General features: G+C 43.6%; 1 protein-coding gene across 1 annotated transcript; it reads left to right on the top strand.

Annotated features, from left to right (window-relative positions):
- Positions 1–2995: 2995 nt before the first annotated feature.
- Positions 2996–22249, top strand: LOC147733744 (anti-apoptotic protein NR13-like). The gene is made up of 2 exons (XM_086958303.1): positions 2996–3584; positions 20457–22249. Exons 1-2 carry the CDS (start codon positions 3180–3182, stop codon positions 20586–20588), a joined length of 537 nt encoding a protein of 178 aa, XP_086814429.1. The 5' UTR covers positions 2996–3179; the 3' UTR covers positions 20589–22249.
- Positions 22250–22477: the final 228 nt, after the last annotated feature.

The raw sequence follows: 22477 nt of genomic DNA, 5'->3' as shown, positions 1-22477 counted from the left end.
AAAATGGAAAAATCCAATGTTGCTATGCACTTTGTTGATGCACGCCACACCATCGCTCAATTGAAATACATTGTATTGGAAACCATATCCAAGAAGGAGGGAATTGACAATAATAAGCTGCTGCTTAAAAGAGAACTTGAATGGATCTACCTATTGCAGACACTGAAGCCTCACGGGCTCAACGACCGCATCGAATACAGTTGTTACCTTTAAAATGTGTATGATGTTCCACCTAACTGTTTTACTGTGCTCCTTTTCCTCCCTCATCCTTTTCCCTACACACTCCCTGCACGCCATACTAGCCTCCCGCTAATTTACTCCACTCCAAGATGGCCGCGGATTTCTCCGCTTGTATCGTCATTCCATGCATAAGTATTCTAAGCATGAGTCCATCGACGCTTTCTACTAACGCCGTATTAACTACCCTCACTCACGATCACACTTGACAGCGAGCTGAGAGCCCCGACGGATAGCGTGTTTTCGCGCTACGCGTGACTATGAAGTAAGTCCCTGTGTTAGCATTAAGCTATTATTAAAGCGTTCGCTGTATTTTTAAGCACTCGCGTTAATTTCCCTCCACATGTCCCATACCCTCACATTAGTACCGAGCACAGTATAGTTTTATGCCACCAACATCCCTCACTTTTAGCACCAGTAATTCCCCACATATTTTCCAGACAAACCGCCCCCTCACACTCGTTTTCTTTGCCTTCCTCCACAGCACTCCGTGACCAAGGGCATTTTTGCCCGAAATGCATTGGAGAAATAGTTCATAAGTTAACCTGTATGGATGTACGCTGTTTTCTGATATGCTGCTAATATCAGTCAAAAATTGCTAAAACCAATTGAAGAAAACGTATGAAAAATAAACATACCATACCTGCAATGGAGTATTGAATCATATGTGTGATCAACCTTGGTGTGCCTCATAAGGCGATGTACCTGCAGTCCTCTGCATACACAACTTAAGCAACCTTTTATTTCTGTCCGTCCCGAGGAAGCACATTTAAAGTGAAAAATGTCAGAAAAAGACAACCTTTCCAGCAAGCATGTTTTTTTTGGGTGGGGGGGGACAAAGAAAGGAAAGAGAGAGTAATGGCTACAGGGCACAAGGACGGGGGCCCCACACCTGGATCTTGCTCTAGTGCCTAGAGGCCCAGGGAAAGGGGGCCCCCTCCCCTGGGCCTCCAAGCAGTAAAGAAGCATTTCGTAAAACACTACCGTGACAGTTCTACATACATTTTAAATGCACATTCCCATAAAAAAAAAATAAGGGATACAAAAGTAAACACGAGCCAGTTGATCTGGCTGCTCCCTCCTCCCCTCACCCATCTCTCCTCACCTGTGTCTGGCTAGTTCCGCTAACAAAGGGGGACTTCTGTCACCTAGCAACAAAATGCAGAAAGGCAATGGCCGGTACTTAGCAGAGGTGTTGCCTCCCCCCTGACATTGTGAGCACACATAATTGCTGGCCCAGTTGCGGTGCAGTCCCTACTTTGTTTGTCCCTTCCCCCCACCTTTGTGCACCCAGGAATGCCATCACACCCTGCCAGCAAGGTCAAGACACCTCGAATTTGTAATTTTATTGCGTGGGGCAGGGGGCCCTAGAGGTTAACTGTGAAAGCGTGCCCTTTCACAGTGAAGCAGGGGGCCCCCTGAGCGCGAGGCCCTGGGCAGCTGCCCACACTGCCCATGCCTAGCGCCGGCCCTGTCTAGGCCTGCAGAGCTAGTAACTTGAATAATCTACTCGAACTAACTGTAATGCACTTGACCCATAAACGGGTCTCATTATGCCATCATTGACAACTATTTTATTTTCCTGAGCCACCTTCAGAGAGACGGAGAGAGAGAGAAAGAGAGATGTGTCATGTTCTCTGTTCTCCAGGGTATGTCTAAGTGACGTGGGGATGGCATTCTATTAGAATTTCCTGGGGATTCGAGTGAGGAATGCGGGAGGGGGATCGTTGACCAAAGGATGGATGGCAGCCCCCTCTTTGTTAATCTCTTTCTTGATTCAAATAAAGTGACAACTCACCATCACGTGAGTGTCGCTATTTGAGTGTGCTCCCTTCAAATGTTTATTTTAAAAAATGATGTGTGTAGAACCAGGTTAAGGTGGTTATGGGACCCAGGGATGGTTACACCAAGCCCAGGTCATTACTATCATATTTTTTTCTGTGTTTCTGACGAGTGATCAAGCATTCTGCACATTTATGCTCTATTCTGCACCCCCCTCCCCCCTCCCAACCCCTCAACAATGTTGCAGCTCCTCTTTTTTTAATTGTCATTTGGCATTTGTTACATGTCATGCATTTCTACTTATCGATACAAGTTTTTCCCCAATTAAAGAAAAGTTAACTTAATTGAAAGAAACTTAATTGAAAGAGCTGAGTGTAAAGGTTCCGCTAAAGTGTAATGTGATTATGTGACAAGCTAAAAGTGATAAGTCTGTAGACGCAGACTCGTGCGAGGTAAAATGTGTTGTCTTCCGCGTTCCATATTAATGACTGAGCACAAGAAAAAGGATGTGTCATATCCTGCCAAGGTGGCCGCTTTAAATTGAGCACAGGCTTCTTTGACTGGATATATATTGCATGATACAGCACAATGGAGAACAGCATCAGAAACTTCCGGGGATTCCAATTAAGGCTACGGCCATTTTAAAGCGTTTACAGTATTCAGTTTACAACTGCCATATAAAGATTCACCAAAAGGGGGGGCCATAATATAAGTGTTTGAGTGGGATACGTCACGTGCACCTAAATAGTCGGATGTTTAAGTACACTGGGTTGTTTTTATACAGAAATCACATGATGATTGCGATTCGTGAACTTCGTTGGAAATACTTAAAAGTGTAGCATTTTCAAGTATTAATAAACGTTGGCTCTGGTTGAAGGCGTCATCCGAGCGGTGCTAACGTCGAGGGTCTGCCACCGCTGGCCATGGTGGGTATATACAGCGTGTGGCTTAGGGGAGGTGCCCTCGGTGAGACTCCCCCTCCTGGGGAGGAGACGAAGGAGGAGCTCCCAGGGAGGAAGCTATCCAGTTTCTTCTGGGGCTGTCCAGCTGCTGCCTGGGAGTGGGAGGGGGGTTGTCGGGTCTGTGAAAGGGTTTTAAGCACATGGCACCCGGGGCCAGTGAACCGGACACACGCGCGACCGCTGTCACAGGAAGCCGCCATGCCTGATTCTCTGAGCGAGGAAACTTCCCAGCTGCTGGAGGATTACCTCCGGCACTGCAGCCTTGGCCCCTGCAGCTCCCGGCCACCGGTCAGCCCCCAGGCCCGCACCCTACTGAGGGTAACTGCCGAGGTGCTGGAGCCGCACCGGGCCTTCTTTCAAGACTCCTGCTGCGCCCTGGAGGCCGGCGGGGCCGAGCCGGCCCTCGTTCTGCAGCGGGTGGCCCAGCAGCTGGGCGACGAGGGCAGCCTTAGCTGGGGCCGGGTGGTGGCGCTCATTGCATTCGCTGGATCTCTGGCCAAGAGGAGCAGCGGCTGTTCAGAGACCCCCCGCAGACTGGCGGGGGTGCTGAGCCACTACCTGGCGCAGGAGAAGCGCGAATGGCTGGAGAAGAACGGTGGATGGGTAAATATACTTCTAACTTTGTACTGTCCGAACCACAGGAGGCTAGCGCAAAGCCCCATTCATTCATGTGCCAGGAGTCCTATTCATTCATGTGCCAGGAGGCCCATTCATTCATGTGCGACGAGTCCTATTCATTCATGTGCCACGAGTCCTATTCATTCATGTGCCACGAGTCCTATTCATTCATCTGTGAGGAGTCTTGGAGGGAATCCCATTTGTACTTAAGTGGTTAGCCCAAGGAAAGACCCGTTTACTCGTCGCACACTAATTGATCCTCCTTTTTTATAGCACGGATGTTTGACATGATTGCTGTAGGAGCACTATGAATGTAGTTATTTGTTGTATAGTGATCGCTGCGTACATATTTTACTGTCATGGCATCCTTCATGTCGTTAGACCTGCCAGTCATTGCAATTGTGTGATTCTCTTTCAAGTGTATTAGCTATATTCATAGCAACATTCATTCACGTGAGTGGGTTCGTATGCCCCGCGGCATTCACGCGTAGAGCTCTGGGCACGGCACCACTCGAGTGGCCTAGGCACAGCACCATTCATTGCACCCACCACCCCCTTGTACACGAGACATATGATAATTCGACTTTCATACTCCATCATTCACGGGAGTACCTCGCGAGAGACCACCTCGCAGCTCTAGTCCCTCGTTTTCGAGGCGCTGCACAGTACCTTTTATTTTTCCCCTCACATTTGCGCACTGTGCTTTGTTCGGGGGACCAGACTTTGAAAGCCAAACACCGGAACATTTCACAGACATAGAAGGAGGACTACAGTTTACTCCAACCGAACACAGAAAATGACAGCGCTCCTATATAGAAGCACCACAAATCAAATGCTATTTTTAGAGCCAGTAGTATGCCTGTAAATTAAATTGCATTCTTATAACTGTATTCAACTATCCCTGCTTGGAAAACATAAAAGGGCACCCCCCCACCGTTTTCGGTCGACCCTCTCTAAAAACTGGGTCATAAGCCAAATTTCCCGAAATCTGCTGTAATAGCTGGTGAAAATCGGAACTGTACCGACAAAACCCTGGATGCCTGGTCACCCTATGCTTTGTGGTATATGTCCAGCTATAGCTTCACATGTAGCCCGCAAATCCCAGTGCTAATTAGTGACCTCGTCTCCCAGTACTCTGCCTAGCAGTCATGTCGTGGCCCAAGTGAAGAACAAAGCCCTGCTGAGCACTGTTCATTCAGTTGTCTCTCCCGCCTGCACATGTGCATCGTGTGCTCTTCATTCATAGCTGGCTTTTGTTCACAGAGCACTTCCTTCTTACACTGGACGTTCATGGTGCCCCATGCCCCTCAGCTGGGCCGTCTGTGCCTAGCACACCTTTGCCTCTGTGTCATTGTTCCTTAGATGTCGACTGTCAATACGAGATATATCACACTATGTAATCGCTTTGATCTAATCTCTAATTGGCATTTTTTAAGGTATGTGCAGAGTAGAATTATTGGCGTTTGAGCTAATTCATCAGATGACTTGCTGTTGAGTTGGCCATGCCCTCGCCGCCATTTGGGTTCAGTGCCGGATGACGATGTATTGTGTAGAGAAAAACGATTCCCACAGGAATGTGGAGCTGTGATTCCGGTTCTTCAACCCTTAAGTAATTGCATTGTCTCTGAGTGTCGAGTTTTTCCTGAAGGAGGAAACTGGAAAGCTATCGACATTACGTGGGAGCTGCAGTAGGATAGACCTTTGTGAGGCCTGTTAAGGTTGTTTGCTTTAGAACAATCGGTTCCTAGAGGAGGTACCCTTGTTTTATTTATTGAATACACATACCCGTTGGCTGACGCGCCTGTCACCACATTCTGCATTTAAATGTGGTTATTTTTCTTCCGTACTTTAACATGTGTTTGTTGTTCTGAAAGAATATATTATATGAATTGAATTTTAAATTATTATACATATAAAGTGTGCTACTGCCAATGAGACTGCTACAGCGCACATACCATCATTCCGTAGACGTGAGCCCGATAATGATAAGCACCTGTATCCTCTCAATTTAGTCAATAGTGTGATAGCTTGGGAAGATCGGGGTGGGTGGTATTATGTTAGCTAGTATTATGTGTTAACTTTTTATTTGGTGGCCGCTGAGCCTTCCAGGCTTTAGTAGGTGAGGCATAGGTGTTTGAAATCCATTCTGTCCTGTATAAACAGGCACTGCTGGTATACAAGAAGGGTAGTGACTAAATTGTTTTTTTGTACTGCGAAAATGACATGCACTGGTGCGTTTTGTTCTCTTGTATTTTTGTTTGGGTAGGCTCGCGTACAAGGCAAAGCAATACGTAGTCTAGGCTCGGGTGCACTAAGGCACCTCTTACCATGGGTCTGTGTTCTGTTGGGGGATGGGGGACATGCTTTAAGCGTTTCAGTTGGTGGAAGGTGGATTAGACTAATCCCTCTATTTCTAAATTGAGACATTGGCCGGCATCTTTTATTATCCCTAGCTTTCTTACCTTGGATTTGATTGGGACATTGGTACCTAAGGACTAGGTGAGAGTGGACTCTTGAGTTTTTCATCCCATGACCTTTTAGGATCTTTTTTTGGTGTCTGCTACGACACTTGAACTGTTTTCTTTGTCTTTCTATTTCGTTTGGCCCGAAGGTAGAATTTGTGTTGGGTGCATACAACCCCAATGGCTCTCCTGTTGGTAAGAAGCTCCATGTAGCTATTCAACAGAAAGTCTACATGTGGCTGAGTTTGTTTGGGAGGGAATAGGGCATACCACTTGTCTATCAAAGCTAGCTAAATTCAACAGTCCTTGCAGATTGCCGGGGTTCCTGACTTTCTCTTACAGCTCGAAAGTTAATTGCATATTCCTGTACATTAATTCGTACATTGGATTGGCGCATCCTATTCGCCAGCATGTTTAAGTTTTTGACTGACTGCCTCTAGGTGTTTCTCCAGGGTCAGGCAATCACTTTGACATTCTCATGCAGAGATTGTACGCCAGGATTTGAGAGAATAGTATATTAATTTTACCATCTTGGTAGTGTGTAAGCAGGCATTCAGTGTTTTTCTGTCGAGATAGTAATGGTCTGAATTTGGTGACTGCGACCAATGGGAAGGTTTGTGGTACAGCTAGTGCTATTGTGTAGTTGCCATGTGAAATGATTAGTGAAGCTTGTGTATTTCGTGCAGTTTTTGACCATATATACAAAAGTGCTTTTGATATCCACTGATACGACTACCTTTTTAAGAAACAGCTGAAAACATGCCTTTTTAAGAGTTAAGTAGCCCTTGGCTTTCGTCATTTGTGAACCTCTAGCGCCGGAACACGCCTGTTGGAGTAGCTGTTTACAAGTTTCGATCATTCATTCATTCATTCATTCATTCATTCATCAATGTTGAAGTTCCACATTGGCAGAGAATATACCAAGTTATGTACCTAGTACTAGGGAGGAGTAACGGTATCCAACTGAAGCACAAGTGATCATCATACTGTGTATTTCCAGAGTGCGGTGATGGCAAATACTTCTCACCAGTTTAAAAAACAAAAAAAAAGAACCACTATGGTTTGCGCATGCTGGTGAACCCTTTTTTAAATTTCTTTAGTTTGAGTCGGTGCGGGGCACGCTCCTTGCTTCAATTTGTTTGGGTTACGTGAAGAACATTCTTCTATGGTGGATCATCATACCATTTAAAAAAAACTTGGTTTACCCGTTTTGCTGTACAATAAGAAGCATAGCTTAAGATACATTTTTTTATCACTTCCTTTGTACTTCTGTGGCCGAATTTGCATCCTTCCTTCCGTAACGCACCCAAAAATATCCCATGTATCAGGGTACATGGTCAGCAAAAATGTTGCTGGGAGTACTTGCCCCTTTTCTTGTACTTGCACAGAATACATCACACACATATACATGTATCAAAAATAGAATTTAGTTAAGTGTGGATACAATGTAGATAGTTTTTTTTTGCTCACATTCAGCTGTCATGGTTACTTAGTGCGTAAAAAGTCTGTGGCTGCATGTCTAACATTCTTTACAAACCTCAGGCAGCTTTGGTGTCCTGGTACACATTCTTGAGGCTTCGAGTTTACTTGAAAAAACAGTTTTCTGAAATTTCAGATCTTGCGTTTAAAAGGGAGTTAAGAAATCCAAAATGTTCCAATAGTCCTATAGCAGGAAGTATCAGCTATTACAATTCTCTATGGACTTCGGAGATTGGATGAACCAATCACAATTCAACGCTGACACGAACTACTGGTTTCTGGCCCTCTCCGATAGGTGGTAGTGACACGCAGACGCACAATGAACTTTTTTTTTTTGTAGCATATGCTGAGAAAGGCAAAGAGTGCTAAAAGCTTTATTGCCCACCAATGGGGTGGGCAATAAAGCTTTTAGTGCTCTTTGCCTTTCTACCCAATTCGGGTATAAGCTGTTGGGTGGACTCTATTCAGTAGAGCTGTCTATTTAGAGATGTGGGCTGGATTGTAAGCATACTATTCTGGATTCTGCAGCGACCACAGCACGAAACAGCTCGCACTGCAGCCACTGACATCCGAATCCTCATCGAGTGGGTTTGGACAGCAGCACTGATCCTCCTGCACCTCGGTGGCATTAGACACCGTCTATCACCACACGCTCATCGTAAGACTGCACAGCATCGGCATCCAAAGAGCCATACTCAGATGGATTGCCTTGTTCCTCATCGGAAGAACACAAAAAGTTCACCTACCACAGTTGCCCTCGGAACCCCTAAGAAATTATCAGTGGAGTACCTCAAAGGTCATATCTCAGGCCCCACGCTCTTCAACACGTACATTATACCTCTGGCCAGCATCATCAGATCCTACTGACTCAACATCATAATCTACGCTGACGACGCACAGCTCATCCTCTCTTTTCCCGAAGACTCCACCAACACCAGAACCAACTTCCACTACTGCATGACCATCATCGCCAATTGGATGACGGACAGCTGCCTGAAGCTTAACACAGACAACTTTGGCATCAATAACTCACCCTTGGGATGCCTCCTGGTAGCCCGTGGAACTCGGACCAACACCAACCCTGTCTGAAATCTAGGTATCTTCCTGTACAACAAACTGTGACGTCCTTGATCAACTCTGTCTCATCATCCTGCTTCATATTACACATGCTGCACAAGATCTTCAAACGGTTACCAAGCGCTCGGACGCTCTTATCTCCAACCGACTAGACTGCAACAATGCTCTCTACTTAGGGATCGCAGCTGACCTCCACCAAAGGCTACAGACCATACAGATTGCCGCAGTCACTTGTCCAGGACCTATTGCGACAAACCCACATCTCACCTCATATCTCCACTGGCTCCCTTTTCAGAACAAATTCCAGTTCAAAATACTCACCCATGCATACAAGCTCCTACAATACTGCGGACCAGTCTGTGAACCTCAGTCTGAAGTTTCACCGGCCCACCATCCGCCTCTGCTTTCCTCTTGCTTGCCCACACCCCCTGCATCTGACTCAGCAAGAGCGGAGGATGCTCAATTCTACCTAGCAGCGAAGACTTGGAAAGAAATTCACAGAAATGCACAATCTCAAACATCTTGCCTTCTAGAGGAAGACTTTCTTGTGCAGAAGACCTTGCTAAGTGTTGTAGTGTGATTTCTCCCCTTCTTTCTTTGCACCAATATTCTCCCTTCTGTTCAGCTATGATGACTGTAGAATGTTTAATGATGTCATGGAATGTTTAAGTGCTGTGTCTTGGTGTGGGTGTCAGTTGAAGATTGCAGGCTGAGCAGCAGGGAGGCTGCTCCTGGTGGGGCTACACTGCCATCTTAATATCCTCTATATTACCATCTTACTACATCTATAACTGAAACATAATAAAGGAACTACTTGGAACTTACAACTTGTCTGCATATGGATTTTCACACCAACATTTTGGCGACTAGGATGGGATATGAACCCACATGTGCAAAGCACAATTGATAAGCAAAAAGAAGACTAATACAAATTATGATAGGTTCTGTAACAAGAAACAAATAAAATATTGTAGAGATGTGTAATGAATGAAACCACGCCGGTGAGCGAATCCTCACCCGAGTTGAAGTGTTGTGTACACAGCAGTGCACCCCAAGTGTAACGTATAAGCTAAAACAACAGAAAACGAAGTCTACGAATTAACAGATAAAAACCATTACTATTCAATTTGTTAACAGATAATATAAACAGGACAGATATGCAGTGTGTATCCATGACCTAGTATCATATGTATCCAAGGTGTCTTGTAGCCTCCACAAATCGCTTAACTCCATCCATCAAAATTACAGCGTCAAAATGGCTTAATAAGACTGATGACCTCGGTGGGCAGGGGACAACCGCTGTTGGGCGCTGGAAAAACAAATGATTGTACTTTTATCCACAAGTGTATAGTAGTCTCCACAAAACCCTAAAGCAGAGTCCTGTTGTCTGAAATCGTACTAAGTGATGATGCTGGACCCGACTTTATAGTGTGACTTACAAGATGCAACAATCCCAACATGGCGTCACGTCGTCCACAACGCACAGTGTCTTACGGCATCAGAGTCCCCCAAAATGCGTGAAGAGATCGAAGTAACAAAGGCGAAATCAGCGTCACAGAGAAGACCGACTGTTCAGCTGACACAAGGCACACCATCGAAAGGACGGCACAGGAACAAAGAATTGCACTTGGGTAGGCGCATGCAAATTTTCTTCTTTCATTTTTCTATTTCTTGTTCCTTTCTTCAGTAAATTTCTTTTGTCGATGTAAAGAAAGAGGATACGTTTTAGCGTGATTCCTCCCCTTCTTTCTCTGCACAAATACTCTCCCTTCTGTTCAGCCTGAATGACCGTAGAACGTAGGATGATGTCACTGAATGTTGGTGTATGGTGATGGTTAGAGTGTCAGTTGAAGATGAGAGGCTGAGCAGCAGGGAGGCTGCTCCTGGTGGGGCTACTACTGATTACCATTTTATTTACTACTTAACTTCTTTCTACTTACCTACATCTTGGAACCTACTACTCTGCCTATATTGGGACTTCTTTACTTAGTACATTTAGCAGAGCTTAACTTAAGCTGGGGGTTACATGTGGGATTCCCCGGTACTCATTTCTGGAAGTCGGCACTTATTTTTCCTCATTAGACAATTGCTGAGTGCAGGCGAGGTAAAAACACACGAGGGAATAAGAAGGAAGAGAGCGAATGAGAAACCAACACAAAGGAAGAAAGCCAGAACCTGCAAGAGTGAGACAATGGGGGCAGGGAGTGGATGTTGGTGGATTAAAGAGGTATGATGAGATTGGTTCAAACCTACGGCCTTGGTGTTCGGCGCCTGGGCATTTAATAACGGAGGCTGTGAGCTTCTGAACCAGCACTCCTTCTTATGCAATTTCAGCCCTGCTGGTGTGGCAGCCAATATGTTTGCCTTTTCTCAGGCAAACTTTCATTTTCTCTGCACTAGTCTTTTAAACCCTGCTGCCATGGTTAGGATTTACAAATAGTTCGTATTCCGCTGTTTATGTCGATAACTGATTAAGTTGAAAGGTACAGATAAGCATGTGTCTAGACTAGATACCCATTAGAAGCCTGTTGGATTCCTTCTCATCCCCCTCGGCACACCTTCATACATAAACATCTCCCTTCTTTACAACTACCACAGAAATGGACACATGCAGGAGGCATATTAACCCAAAAGTGAGGACATTGCATTATATGCCATTTCAGTTGTTATTGACTAGACAGGGTATGGCACAAGGAGCATGTTATGTCATGGGCTTTACATTGTGAAAAATAAAATACAGCCATTTCTGTGTTGTATAGGTTGGCTCTGTTTAAAACGCTTCACCCGGCTGACAGCCAGGAGTGAACAAAATGTCACGATGAGAAGTAATCGAGGGGATTTATTTCTCGTATGTAAAGAATTATGTAGGTTAATACGGAAATAATATGAAGGATGTTTAGGTACATTTCAGCCTTTTAATTGTCTGTAGTAGTCTCTTGTGTGTATTGAGAACATACTTTACTGCAATGAAAGTCTTTTATAATAGAGCACGTTTTCTAAATGTCGGTTTTCTCAATGTGTGGATGAAATTGTTTTTAATTACCAAGTGGCAACATTTAACGGTAGGAATCTGCCAATGAAGCAAGAAGTTGTAATCCGGTGTCACGTGAATTACAATTTCAACCATCACCAACTGTTTTTACAGTTGATGATTAAAAACACTGCATTTGAAAAAGTTTTAGATCCACTCGCATCCGTACAAATTAAAGTGCAATGAATATGTTCTGGAAGAACCGAGCGCAGAGCTTGTTTACAGAGACCTCTGGCAAGCATTGTTCAAACATGGCCATCTGGAGCTGGGATGCTTCAGCCACCGATTATCTCGAATTGATCTAGAGGTCCAGCTGCTTGTTTCTTTGTTAAATATAAACTGACTTCAAGAAGGACCGCACAAGCAAGGCTTGTGGTGTTTGAAAAACCAACCCCAGCTTTTATGTCTGGTACACAGTCTGTAGTTACTGTTACTTCTGTGCAATGCTTCCACTGAAGCAACTATACTCGCTATATATAAATAATGCTTTTTATTTTATAGGGTGGTGCGTACATGCCACGTGATGAATGTGAAGAGTCTGCGTTTCACAAGTGACCCCTCATACAGGAAAAGACTGGAAACCACAAGGAACCCTATCAAAAATGTTCAGACAGGCCTACACTGTATTAAGCTGAGATTAAGGTTGGGGGAATAAGTAACCAGTATCTCAGGAAATCCTTCTTTGGTGATGGCTAAAGAGGCCTTTTAGACTGATCATGAAGATCCACCAAAACATAACCGGTGCACTGAAAGCAGACTTAAAGGAACCGTCACATGAAATGCAAGTTTTTGCCAAGCATGTTCTGGCTACTGCATGAGATTCATAGATGAGGATCTAGGGCCAAATGCATTAAGCATTTGTCTCCTCGCAAATTGTCAGAATCACAAAACTGGCCCGTTTGCGATTGCAAAAATGCTTTTCTGATGCAGCAAACGGCAATGATACTTGCTATTCTTAGGGGGTTGCAAATTGCTATCTACCTTCTTAATATTAAAGAGGTAGGTCATCTGCGATTTCCCCCTAGGAATCAGTAAAAGTGTTCCACACAGTAGTTCCAATAGTACCCTTTCATGCAGGACTTACGCTGTTTACGGATCACATACACTGTGGGCTTGGTGGTAAACTGACTCTGTTCAGCCTATGTTTTTGCATTAGTTAGCTCTCAGTGCCACTAGAATATCCTGTTATTAGAGAGGTTAGTTTCTGGCAACCTCAGAACATAATGAACTCAGACTCGTGGAAACAACATACTACTTTTCACCCAGTCACTCGTGCTTGCTTGCTTTTGCTCTCCGAGAGATACACAGAAGAAACAGCCGAGCTTGTTTACAATAAGAATTTATTGTACCGTTGTTCTTCTCATGTAAAATAAGTGCGCTGCTACAACTGTAACACAGTAGCGGAGATATAAAACCAGCAGTACCGTGAATAAAAAGAAATAGTATTGTTCTAGCATTATGCAATAGTCATGAACACATACACGAAAATGAAATACTTTTATAAAATAAAGCGCATACTCCTAAGATGCCTGTCTAGATGTACCTGAGTCTACCTAGTATGTGAGTAGGGGCGAAAGAGCTTAAGTCTAAGAGCCAAGAATCCCAGTAGGACTTAGTCGAACTCACATACCCGAGTAGTGAGAGTGTGGGACTTTGTCCTGGACTTGAGCTGGACACCCCGCAAGGGATCGTCAGACCACTGTCAGCTGGATCAATGGCATGCCGGAGACGCAACATCTCTGGTCAGTGTGTCGCCATTGAAGTCTCGGTTCCCTCCAGCTTTCTGATGGCAAGAGGTGCTGTATTTATACAATCTGTGCTTATGTTCCCTATTAAGTATGAGGATGCCGTTGGGGAATAAACCTTGTGCTTTGATGGGAGAGGTGAAGTGTATCTCCTGGAGAGTGTACTCCTAAATTAATCATATGTGATAAGGATGACGTCTTTTGGGGGAAAACCCACCCTCGAGATGAAACTTGGTAAAAGGTTTAGTCCATGGAAGGCTACAGTTCTTGTAAGGCGTTATGTCCATACAAGGCAGTCTGTCCTTATTTGGAGTTATGTCCTTATAAGGCTCGTTCATATGAAATGACTAGGAGATGATGTAGGGTAAGTGTATGATGTTCCGTGGACCTATATCAGGTACCAATATGAAATGTAACCTCTGGAACCTCCACTTGCCTCTCCACCAGAAGAGATGTAATTTCAAGATGTTGACATACGTCTACAAGGCTCTCCTCGACCAGAGACTAGCATACATCAACCACCGCCTAAACTTCCACCAGACTCCTGCGCTCAGACTCTCTCGCATCCTCTGGAGCCACATGGCCTGGTTTTACCTTCGTACATAATGAGGAGCATAGAGGGATGAAAAAGGACCCAGGTCGCTCTCCACTCATAAAGTCATTCAAACAATGACCTGCTCCATTTAGGCAATATATACTATTTATTCAATGTATCTCTGGTTGCAATATTTTAACAACACCCACCCCTTCTTTTTTTGAAACCTTGGGGTAAAGAGTACAGTGTTGTCATGCCAAAATTAAAAGGCCTCCATACCTTTTAAGACCGTTAAGAAAGAATTCATCAACAACCAACAACATGGTGTTTGGTGACAAAAATGTGAGAAAGCGAGATGACCCCTCACGGGCGCACCACCAACAGGAAACCTGGTAGGTACTCACCAGTGTTGCCCTGTTATCATCGGCGGTCATCTAGCTTTAAGGTAAAGTGTCCAAAACAATGTGTAAGTGCAATCTATAGTGCAGTGAATGGAAGTGCAACACACACAAAACAAACAGTGTAATGCGACGAGATAGGGTCTGCACACGTATGCCATCTTTATTCTCCTTCTTAGTGCAGCCTATCAATTAAAAAAGCAGAAAGTGGCTATCAATTATATAACCTACTACCATATGCCAACATGTTTCATTGCCTTATACAGTTTTGGGCAATTTCTTCAGGGCTAGTAATTTTTACCACTGCATCAAATGCTGGACACACCATTCTTCATGACCATATACAGCCAAGGTGACTCCTACCGGCCATAAGGTTTTCGATTTAAGATATAGACTCCACCCCTATGGTGGGTGGTCTCAGGTCTTGTTTAGTTTTGTAACGATTTTCAAAAGACCATGTGCGTTACCTCCACGGGTGGAGGTAACGCACATGGTCTTTTGAAAATAGTCACGAAACGAGACCTGAGACCACCCACCATAGGGTTAAGTTTTGGTAAAGGATATAAATGTGCTCACATTGCTGTAAATAAGGTCAATACTTTCTATACATATACTAAAAATGGGCGTTCAGGTGCCTACCTTTCAAGACTGACATAGAGGCCATTGTGGTATATTCAGACAGGCCTGGGCGTTTTCGGTAGTGAGGTTCTCAAACTGCATTCGACAAGCTGGATGCCCTCTTTCCTTTCAGAAATGTATATTCTGCATTATTCACTCCTCCCTAGATTTTAGCCTCCTTTCCAGCATTGGTACCGAATTGCTGACCTAGTCGGCCATTTGCTCCTGTTTAGGTCTTGCATTGTTTTTTGTGAGACCTTTTGTTACAGGGGGCTTAGAAGCCACCCACTGCATGCCATTGGTTTGCTGCATTGCCTCTCCCATTTTTTTGCTTTCGTATTAGTCAGCTTCCGTAGGTTTCCTTCTTTGGGCGTTTGTCCCTCCCCAGAAGCATGGCTGCATTACTGTGTCCTTCCACTGCACGATTTTTCAGGCACTACTTTTTTCTTTTCATGCAAGCACTCTACAAGAATGTATGTCTTTTTCAGCAGTCCCCCTCATGTACTTTTTCCCCCCCATTGCTTCCCACCCAAGTTCTGAACACCCTCCCATAGTCCATTGTCCATGTGTATGGCACAAGCCCCCTGCTTTTTCCTCCCTTCTCACAGTGCTTAAACTGATCCCCTCACATCCTGTGTGGGCTTTCTCCAGCCCTTTCTTCCCACCATACCTAGTCCGTCTTCTTGTCTCAGATCCTCCCTCCCACCGTACATTGTCCATGTTTCCACCAGATCCTTACACCCACCCATCATTGTGCATGTGGTTGCACAGCCCCTCATGCCCTCTCTCCATTGTCTGTTTGCCCGTGCCCATTCCACCCACTCTGAGTGATTGTCCTTTCTGCTCATGTGCGTTGCCCCAGCCCCTCCTCCACTCGCTCCTTTTTCCATGTGATTGCCTTCAGCCCCTCTCGCCCACCCTTCATTGTCTGGGTGTTTGTCCCCAGCTCCTCTTATCCACCCTTTTTTCTGTGCCCACTCCGTCCCCCCCAGCATCGTTTTCTTTCCCTCCTTCTCACCCTCCCTCTGTGTAGCCTCCTGATCACTTGGTTTTGGACCTGTCATCCTTAGGGTGTTTTTCCCCTAACTTTTTGCATGCTACCCTCCACTTTATCTTTTTGTTGGCTTTAGGACTTTAAGCACTTTACCAATGCTAACCCGTGCTAAAGTGCATGTGTTTCTCCCCTAAAAAAGTTGACCTTGGTGTATACCTGATTGGCATATGTTAATTTACTTGTAAGTCCCTTATAAAGTGGTATACCATGTACCTAGGGTCTGTAATCTAGATGCTACTTATGGGCCTGCAGCACTTGTTGTGCCACCCACACAAGTAGCCTTTGAAACCGGTCTCAAGCCTGCCATTGCTGGGCTGGTGTGTGCAGTTCACTGCCACTTGGCATTTATGATCTCTTGCCAAGCCTTAAACTCCCCTTTTATTACACATAAATGATCCCTAAGGCAGGCCCTTAGTGACCCTATTGGCAGGATGTTGTGTAACTAAAAGGCAGGACATGTGCTTTTGGGTTTTACATGCCCTGGCAGTGATAAAAAGTTAAATTAGTTTTTTTACTGCTGTGAGGCCTACTCCTTCCATAGTCTTGGAGTTTTTAAAACCCCTTTTACGCTGTAATTCCTGATAGGAAAGGAGTAGCTACTACATGATCTATATCCTTGGAAGGATGGTGATAAATCCTCTTTAATGGTAAAGTTGGATTTGACTTTACTATTTTTATAAATGACACTTTTAGAAAGTGGACATTTCTCTGTTTTCAACTTTGCTCTGCATGCCTGCAGCCTGTTTCCAATAAAAGTCTTGGCATGGTGACTGCTACACTTTGTGCATTCTCTCTAGACATCCACAACACAGGAAGGGCTGAGTGTGACTGGATACGTCTGCAGTCATCTGCAAGACGATAGCCTTCCTGGGCAGGCATAGAGAGAGGTGGCTCACCCTTGCATCTGAATAGGTTGTGTCCTGCTCTCATTTAAATGGCTGATTTCCCCCCCTAGTAGTCTAGAGCTAGGGCTGGGTTGAAAGCAATCCTTGTGCACTTAAGAGCACTCTTTTGAAGTCACCACTTACATCAAAGGCACTTTGGGTAGAAGTGCAAGGGCTCTGGCCCTATCAAATCAGTACACGCCTGAACTGGGAAGAACACTGCTGGGATAAAGAATGCTGTGCAGAAAGGATTGCCACTTTGCTGTGACTGACTGTTCTGAGTAACTGCTTCTCTGCTTTGCTGAGCTGCTGATCTCTGCCCAGTTGAAGACAAAGACTGGACCCTCTCATTCGAACCCAGTGACTTCAAGGACTTGCTGGCTTGTCTCAGGAACACAAATGACATCCTTCAATCCTGCTGGTGCTGCTGCACTCTGTCAGCTGTCAGTCCTTCCCTTCCCTGAGGTGCCCCTCCAATCCTGGGCCTCAAATGTGTTTCTGCAGCTTTTTCGTACATCAATGTCAACTCTGTGGTGACTGTTTACCATTCGGAACTGACACATTGCCTTCAATGCTGAAGCAGCAGCCATTCAATGACCGCGATTCTACAACACAACTCGACGCTGAAGTACAGTGGATGTCGACGCAACGCTTACATCCCAAAAGGGATTGACACACATGTTTCCATCTATGGCGTGGATTGTGTCGATTCTTCACTCCATCCACAGATCTGCAACAACATGGTGACTCCTTGCCTCAAGTCTTTGACGTCAACACTTTGCTCCATCCAAGGGTCTTTTTTAGCTGGACCTTTCTGAGTCCTATAGCTGGCCTGCCCTCGTTCATGGTCGGCCTGATCTTTGGATTTACCCCGGTCCTTCGCAACCTCCAGTAACTTTTGCCTGCTAGTGACTTCTAAGCACTGTTTTTTGTTCTTTAAAAATGCATATCTTGACTTCTACTTTTTGTATTTTTGTTGTTTTGGTCTTGTTTTACTCTAAGTATACTTTTATTTTTCTAAACCTGTTTGGAGTCAAGTCAAGTCAATAAACTTTATTCGGTTGTTCTTGTTAACAACCATGAAAGCATTTACATTACAATGTTTGGAGTCTTTTGTGGTTTAATTGAGTTACTAAAATTTAAATGTTAAGCTACCAGAAGGTGAGCACGGGTTAATTTGGGGTGTTTATCTGATTTTTCCCTAGGGTGGTGGTCCCTACTTGGATAGGGTGCAGACCTCTGCCAACTAGAGGCCCAATTGCCAACACGTGGATAAAAATGTTAACAAGCACTATGAAGCAGCAAGTTCTAATTCTCTTTAAAAATAAGCATTTTCAGTGCAATAGGTCTTGCGTTTCCGAGAGTTAGAGGTATTGACGTTGTAAATGGCAATGTCTTTTACCTGTGTGTTTTTGTTTAGAGTGTTGTAGTAATTGCAAAGTAAGGGGAGAAAGGAAAAACTACAGGAAGGAAGGGGGAAGGAAAGAAAATGCTCGACCACAGCATTGCTTAATGTGACGGGGGGCTAGATGTGCCTCTGCTGTGCTTTTGTTGGAACTACCCACAGCACTCTGGGAGTTGTAGTTTTGTTTTGCTTCAACAGGACTAGTTGAATCGGAAAATAATGGTTGCACTAGTAAAGCTGAGGACTGGAATAAGTGGATCCAAGTTGCTCAAACCAGGCTCCTAGGGGAAAGCTTTACCTGGTGTCATAGGCATACGTTTATAGAGCAGGAAAACAAATGACAATTTGAAGTAATTAGCTGTAATGATATTTCAGGGCATAAGTTAGGTAGTGTTTTTTAAATGTAGAAAAACCGCTTCAAACAACATCCTGGGTTCTAGCAGCAGGATCTCTTTCAGGAAGAACTTGTAATGGTTTACTGCACACACCCCTCCCCCACAATTGCAGTGTCATATAAAAGCATTTATCTCTCCTCCCCACCCGTTCTGGATTAAGCGTCTGCCAGTTCAAAGGTGCCCTTTAGAGCGGAATCCTTGTTTCTCTGGTTTAAGGAAAATAAACTTGAGAAGAAAAGGGAGCAATGACACACACAAAGTGTCGTTTTTTAAGCATCTGTTGGATTGAATGACTTGTACCAGTATCACTGCTCACATTCAGGGAACTACTTTTTAAATAATTTTTTATTTTATTTTTCCCCAATAGTCTTAGCTAATGCATGTTTTTTTTAACTGCCCCCCTTGCTTTTCTTTAAAAAAAAAATCCACTTTTAAACCCAACTTTAGGAGCCACCGTCAATCCCTCTTTGCTTCACAACTGCTTCTCCATTGCTTCACAAACTCTCTTATGCCCCACGCGGCCCTTTCAATGCATGTTTTTTATTTGAAATGTTTTCAAGGGCTGGCAGCTGCCATTTTCTGCTGGGCCTCCCCACATTCCAAAAAAGCCTTTTCTCAAAAGTATATTTTCCCCCTTTTTAAAAAAAAAAATGTTTTAAATGACTGATTCCAGTTACAACCACCGTTTTGGATGAGTATATTGAAGGAAAAAAAAGGCAGAATTGTGCCCACGTCATTCCATCAACAGGCCTGTATGGTCACACATGGATGTGCATATGTCAGCATGCATGTGCACACATAGGTAATGACTCCACCAACATCTGCGGCTTCAGCGTGCCGTTTAAAAAAAAATGTTTTTTAAGATGCTGCAGACCATCAGGAAAACATGGTACTTGTTGGCTTTGCTTGAAATCTTGGAGCCTACCAGTGCTTAATTTGTTAACCAATAAGTGCCAAGCAGAGTCAGGAGGCCACTGCAGCTTGCAACACCCATTGCCCCTGTCAGCGCTGCAAATGACAGTACAAACACAGTTACTAATCATTACACTCCCACATGAGTGCCAATTCAAACTATTCCAGCCCCCCAAAGTTATAAGAATGGCTTGGGGGCAGGTATTAGTAATTTTTAAGGTAATTGAATTGACAAACCACTGTTGTTGTGCTTGCCTCTGAATTAAATAAACCAAGCCACTATGTGGCATAGTATCATAAGGGCCAATGTTGTCAATTAAGTGCTTGTGACGAGCACCAGAAATCACTGGCTCAAATTAAGCACTGGAGCCTACTAGCTGAATAAATTGAACCTTTGAATATGAAATGCTTATCCCTGGCGAGAGTTCTAACAACTCTTCACATTCCTCAAAGCCTTGGTGGTTCTACTCAGTGGCCTGCTTTATATACATTTGTGATTTAGTTTGAAAAGTACAGGCTGTGTCCTTTAGGAAGATGTGAGTGTACAATGTGGGTATTTCTTGGTGACCTAGTTTTTTTAAATCCATGGCTACATATCTTGATTTTGTTCTTGTTGGATCAAGAAATACTGTAGAACCTAAAGATGCTTTCGAATCCAGAATGCAGGTGTCTCCAGCATGATTTGAAGTAGAATGTGCACTGTTTTTCGTAGGTATTAAAAAAAAAAGGACTCCTAATGAGTTTGGCAGCGTTAGTCTACATGCATGTCTCCTCCCTTGTGTTTTTCTACGTTTCTTTTAATAACATGCTGAACGTAATTATTTTCGAATAATAATTGGAGAGTTTTCCTTTTTTTTTCCAGGATGGATTCTGCCATTTTTTCAACAAAAGTAACACGAATCAGGAAAACCAGAACTGTCCCACATACAACGCAATACTTGCAGCTGCTGGAGTTGGGCTGGCGGGGCTAGCCGTTCTTCTGTCTGTGAGATAATTCTTGTGTATGGTGGATGAGAACAACTACGGACGCATACACGTTTCTTAAGTTGAAATCATTTTAAAGTGACCATTTGAAATTAATTCCGTTCATTGGGATAAATCCACACGGTTGACTATTTGAGTGGGCACCAACAAATCTTTTAAATAATGGATAATTATTTTACATTTGAGCTGTTCAAACCGGATTAATTTCATTGACTGCGGTTAGACATGCAGAGGAGTTCAAGAACTAGTTTGATCTTTCACGAAGGTTTTTTTTTTTTTTTCACCACCACGGCAGGTTTATGTTCCCCTCTTTTTTGATTGACGTGTTTTTATAGGCTATGCATTGGAAAGCTATCTTTGTGGTTGGGTGTTAGTATTTGTGCGAGCACGAGGCACTTTTAAGAACCTGTGCACATTAACTTGTGACATAAATTGAAACCTGGGGGAAAGCATTATCTCCAACCCCAAGCAATTAAGCTTTTCCCCATTGTTTTAAATCACAAATTTTGCAAAAAGGGAACATCCAGTGAAAAGTTTCTCCATTATGAGCAATAACAAAAAGAAAAAAAATTGTAGAATGCTTCTATTGTTTACTGATATCTGCTTGGGGTTGAGACATTTCGTGGTATCCTTCTCTGAATGGAAGGTTCTGCATTCCTGGCATGATTTGCTCCCTAATACAAAAACATGTTGCGTTACTTATGTGAGCAATGCAAGCCATACATTTGGTGCATCAGTCGCATTTTCATAAAAAAATTACGCTGTTCCATCCGGTCACCAAATCCATGGTCCACAATGGATTTTGAGATACCATGGAGTTGACCACTAAATTAAGCAGCCATTAGGTGCTTATTTTTCTACTTAGCTGGACATTCGTCAGTCTTTGAATCCCAGTTAGAGGACTTTATTTGTCCTTTTCTCTTACGAACTAGGATACGCCAAGTACACTGCTGTAATTTAACAGAATGGAAGGCGGGTGATCTTCGAACTCTCGTCTTGGTGGAGAGGCACAGGAAGAAGCAAAGTTAAGTAAAAGGGACCAAGTAAGCCTTGTCCTCGATCTACTAATGTGTGAGGTTCAGTAAGTTGTCAAAGTTTGATCCTGAACCACGTCTGGGAGTGCAGTATGACTTTTTTTTTATTTCTTTAAACTGTGCACATTTACTCACATGAACCTCTTTCTTTACACAAAATCAATAAGATCTTTGAATCATTCCTTATTTACCTAGCTATTGTTAACGGCAAATGTTTTGCAGCATATCTGTTCATTCCAAACCAACATTCATAATTTTATGTGAATATTATCCATTTTGTTTCTTGGAGTGTGGGATATTTGGGAAAATATGAACAGTTTGCTTAAAAAACAAATGGGTGCAAGTTGTTCTGTTGGCCCCGCTGGCACTTTTTTGTACCTAGCGTGAGACTAAATAAGCGCATTGTCTTCAGAGACTGTAAAATTAAACAGAATTCTGGCCAATGCAAAGTATTTTAGTATTTGGAATCTTATGTGGGAAATCATATTTTAGGAAATCCAAAGTCAGCTGGAATTTCTTTGGAGATCCTTGTCAAATCGACATTTTCATTAAAAATTTAATATATTAGCCAAGCATTTGTTGTACAAAAGCATTGTTTTGTATTTTTAATTTTAATAAAAAAAACATTGTTCGTTGATTGAACTTGTTTGTTTTTCTTCTATTCAGTGCTAAAGTCAGTTTGCGTTTAATGAAATATTCGTCCACTGGTGAACAAATTGCTTTGTCATTTCTTTACAAACTGCCTGTGTGTTTTGTCAACATTGATTCTGCTTTTTCCTCATAATGCTTTTTGCATTGTTTTCTGTCCATCCTAACTTGCTGTTGTCTTTGACTGTTCAATACTTTAGAACATGGCGTCTTTGTG

Source organism: Lissotriton vulgaris, chromosome 2_1 (genome assembly GCF_964263255.1).
Source record: "Lissotriton vulgaris chromosome 2_1, aLisVul1.2, whole genome shotgun sequence".
Classification (NCBI taxonomy): domain Eukaryota; kingdom Metazoa; phylum Chordata; class Amphibia; order Caudata; family Salamandridae; genus Lissotriton; species Lissotriton vulgaris.
The sequence above is the reverse complement of the archived record's forward strand: the minus strand, read 5'-3'. Positions and strand labels throughout refer to the sequence as shown.

What these genes read in the sequence shown, in the direction of transcription:
- LOC147733744 (XM_086958303.1), top strand. Translation starts at nt 3,180, where the DNA reads ATGCCTGATTCTCTGAGCGAGGAAACTTCCCAGCTGCTGGAGGATTAC. An exon ending in TGGAGAAGAACGGTGGATGG is followed by an intron (nt 3,585 to 20,456) that starts GTAAATATACTT and finishes TTTTTTTTCCAG; the next exon opens with GATGGATTCTGCCATTTTTT.